The 4,029-nt window shown below is 32.4% G+C and overlaps 1 protein-coding gene across 1 annotated transcript; it reads left to right on the top strand.

Moving 5' to 3' along the window:
* The first annotated feature begins 1,980 nt into the window (after positions 1-1,980).
* LOC146951705 (GDSL esterase/lipase EXL3-like) lies at positions 1,981-4,029 on the top strand. Its single transcript, XM_085741430.1, has 5 exons — positions 1,981-2,278; positions 2,872-3,002; positions 3,111-3,347; positions 3,435-3,690; positions 3,803-4,029. Exons 1-5 carry the CDS (start codon positions 1,981-1,983, stop codon positions 3,991-3,993), a joined length of 1,113 nt encoding a protein of 370 aa, XP_085597556.1. The 3' UTR covers positions 3,994-4,029.

Here is a 4,029-nt window from a genome sequence, read left to right as displayed (position 1 = left end):
TCTTTTCCTTCACTCTTCTCTTTTTTGTTCCCCTCCTTCGAAACAGTAACAACAACATCACAAAAAACTCCCAAAATCAAATCCCTCTCTCATAAATTAAATTCAACAAAAGCTTTTCGTTTTTGGTTTTTAATCTTAGATCCAAAATTAAAACTTTATCTGGAATCCAAAATAAAAAATTAACCCCTTTGAACTACCTTCAATTTCGTCCAAAATCAAAAATTGATCCTCAACACTGTCTCTCCCTCTTTCGATTTTGGATGTGCCCAGCTTCAATGCACTATCTTGGTTGATTTGATTGTTAGTGGGTGTGTTGCAGCTTCAAAACACAATTTCTGGGTTATTGTTTGTTTTGGGAACTTGGTCTGTTGTTGCAGATTATTGTTGTTGCAGATTGTTGTACGAATTTATTTGAGAGGGTTGGGATTGATTTTTGTGTTTGTTGTTGCTGGATTTTATTGTTGATTGTTGAATCTGTACAATTTTTTGTGTTTGTTTGATTTGGGATATTTTTAATTTTGGATTTCTTGTTGATAGTTGAACATGTTCGATCTGGAATTTTTTTATTTTTGTAGTTGGGTTTAATTTTTTGCGTTTGATTTTGGATCTAATTTTGGATTTCTTGTTAATTGCTGGGTTTATTTGGATGGTTTTGATGAATGTATGAATATTATGGATAAAGATGAAGAAGAAGAGGAGGGAAGAAGACGAAGAAAGCTGAAAGTTAGATGTTGATGGTGCACCGTTAGATTTAGTAGACATGCATCATCTAATGGTTGTAATTTTTATTAAAAACTCGAATGGTTAATATTAAAGAAGGGTTAACGGTTTTGACGGCCGGGATTTATTCGACTAAAATAATCTAATTTAAGAGATCAAAACGTAACGTTAATAACTTATGGGACCAAATTGTAACCAACAAATAACTTAAGGGACCAAATCATTAATTAAGCCATAATTCTAGCTTCGCCGCGACAGATAAGTACCATAATTAATGTTACCTTGCCTAAATGCGCTACAAATCAGCTAGTAAAGTTTTTTTTTAGAGCAAATTGTTTAGTAAGTTTTTTTTTAATGGAAAGAAATCAATTCATTTCATTACTCAAAATATGCCAAATACATGACGGTACATCATCATAAATGGTGGGGTTAGGATCAAATGGGGCTGCCCTTGTTAATTTGTGAACTACTCCATTAGCTTACCTCCTATTAAACTCGGCATGAGAGTTTTGAAAACTATCCTGAAACAACTGTCTACATGCAGTACTAATACAACCAAGTTTGCTATCATCATCTACCCCTATATGAAAAGAATCTATGACCTGCTGTGAATCTAGGACTAAATTAACATTATCAAATCGGAGGTCTGATACCCACTGCAACGCCGTGTGTAACCCAACTGCTTCTCCTATCATAACTTCACAGAGGAGAAAACCATCCAGTTCTCGCAAGCACAAAGTCACCTGCATCATCTCTGATGCACACATCAATACCAACTTGGTTAATACAGGAGGAGAATGAGACGTCAGTATTACATTTGTACCTATCTTTCGCTGGTTTTTCCCATCAAATCACTTCTTGCGTGCTTGGCTTCTGTTGAGGTGCGGCTGGATTTGTCTCACCTGCTTTTCGAATGAGTTGCGCGGACCTCCAATCCTGGAGGGTCGTCGCCCTAGTCAAAACTTGAGCATTCAAATAAATAAATAAATAAATAAATGTTTTACATAATTATTCAAACACACATCAAATATTTTCAAAACTGATTGGTGGATTTGGAAAAAAAAAAAAACACAAAAACTGATTGGTGGATAAAACGTAAATAGAAAAAGTTGTATCAAGTCAACATTTTGTCATTAAACTCTATTAAGTATAGCTAATAGCTAATTAAGTTGTATATAACTCCACCCGTTAATGTTGTTTTTCAATACAAAAGGGGAAAAATACTTGTCAAATCTACACATCATAGCTTCTATACTATACATGGATTTTTCTATGAGGCTTCCTTCTTCTCACTCTTGTTTGAATTTTATTTACACTATACTTCTCCACTTGATATTGTTCTTAGCTCTTTGCTTTGAAACAAAGGCTATAATCAAACTTCCTCCATATGTTAAAATTCCAGCAGTGTTGGTGTTTGGAGATTCAATTATGGATACGGGTAATAATAACTACAAAAATACAATAGTTCGATGCGATTTTGCACCATATGGAAAAGATTTTCCAGGAGGGATTGCAACAGGTCGATTTAGCAATGGAAAGGTTCCAACAGACCTTATAGGTATACATATACTCCGCTCAATTTTTTTGGCTTCCTTCAAAATCTTATAATTAAGACATTAGGATTTTAAAAAGATAATTATTATTTTTGATATATAAAGTAATTTATTGAATAAATAACATGTCTATTGCAACATCTATTAAATAAATAAAATGTTTGGTGCAGCATTTTTGTAGACACACTCTACTAACCTTTTAGGATTAGCATAGAATAATTTAGTACAATCTAGGGCCTGTTTCCTTATATGTTTTTTGTTTTCATTTCACCTAAACTAATAATAATAATATTTTTTCTGTCTAATAAATAACTAAAATAATAGGATAAATAAAATGCTGTCTACTACAGGAAAAAATTGTAAATATAAAAAAAAAATTATTGTTTCTTAAAATACATTCTTCATAGCTTGAGAGTCATCTTCTTTCTACCACAAATTTTTAACTACATGATCTTTCACATTTTTGTTAGAAGTTTAAAATAAAATAAATGTTAGAAATGAACTGCTAAAAAAAGGAGATAAGCTGCTATAAAAATTTCTATTGTTTTACATAACAATGTCACGTTTGATTTTTTTTTTTTTCCAAAAAAATATTCAGTTGAAGAATTAGGCATTAAAGAGTTTCTACCTCCATACTTGGATCCTAATCTCCATCCAAGTGAATTGACCACTGGTGTGTCTTTTGCATCTGGTGGCGCTGGATATGATGATTTCACGTCAAATTTACCGGTATTGTTTATGCACATAATTTTGAACAACAACAATTCTAATACAGGTTTTATTTTCTTATTTCACTATATTTTTTTTTTCTAATATTGTTTCTTTGTATATAACCAGTTAGTTATACCTTTATCCAGCCAGCTAGACTCATTCAAAGAATATATTGGGAAGCTTAATGCATTCGTTGGAGAGAGAAGAACAAAGTTCATCATAGCCAATAGTGTTTTCTTTGTGGTATTAGGTAGCAATGACATTGTCAACACATATTTCACAAATCGTGTGAGGCAAATCAAATATCCTGAATTTTCTTCATACGCTGACTTTTTGGTTAATTTAGCTGCTAATTTCACCAAGGTATGGTTAGATTTCATCTTAAATGTTACTCTACGTACTTTATATTATATATGCACAATGTAAGGTATTTATTTTTCCCTCTCATAGGAAATATATCAACTAGGGGCGCGACGGATTGGCATATTTAATGTGCCACCCGTTGGGTGTTTGCCGATGCAAAGAACGATGGCCGGCGGATTTGAAAGAAAATGTGTAAAAAAGTACAATAATGCAACAATGTTATATAATGACAAGCTATCAAAGGAGATTGATTCCCTTAAGCAGAGTTTATCAAGTAGTAGAATTGTTTATATGGATGTTTACAAACCTATGCTTGATATCATTGCGAACAACCAGAAATATGGTAATTCTAAATTTCAGTTTGTTAATTGGATTTTACTTTTATTTATTTTCTTACATTTTTTTTTTTACTTTATATCATTTTGTTTAAATGCAATTGAATTTTATGAGTGAAGGGTTTACAAATGGAGATCATGCGTGTTGTGGCAATGGCAGACTAGATGCTGGGTTTTTATGCAATCGTTTTGAACCTTTATGTTCCAACGATTCGGAATATGTGTTTTGGGACAGTTTTCACCCCACTGAAGCCACTTACAAAAAACTTGTAGCCCCAATACTACAAAAATATATGAGCCAATTTGTGTGATCAATAAATCAATAAATAACGACCGCTGATTCATGC

The sequence above is a fragment of the Medicago sativa genome, chromosome 1 (assembly GCF_051527215.1).
Source record: "Medicago sativa cultivar Bolivia chromosome 1, Bolivia_mono, whole genome shotgun sequence".
Lineage (NCBI taxonomy): Eukaryota > Viridiplantae > Streptophyta > Magnoliopsida > Fabales > Fabaceae > Medicago > Medicago sativa.
The sequence above is the reverse complement of the archived record's forward strand: the minus strand, read 5'-3'. Positions and strand labels throughout refer to the sequence as shown.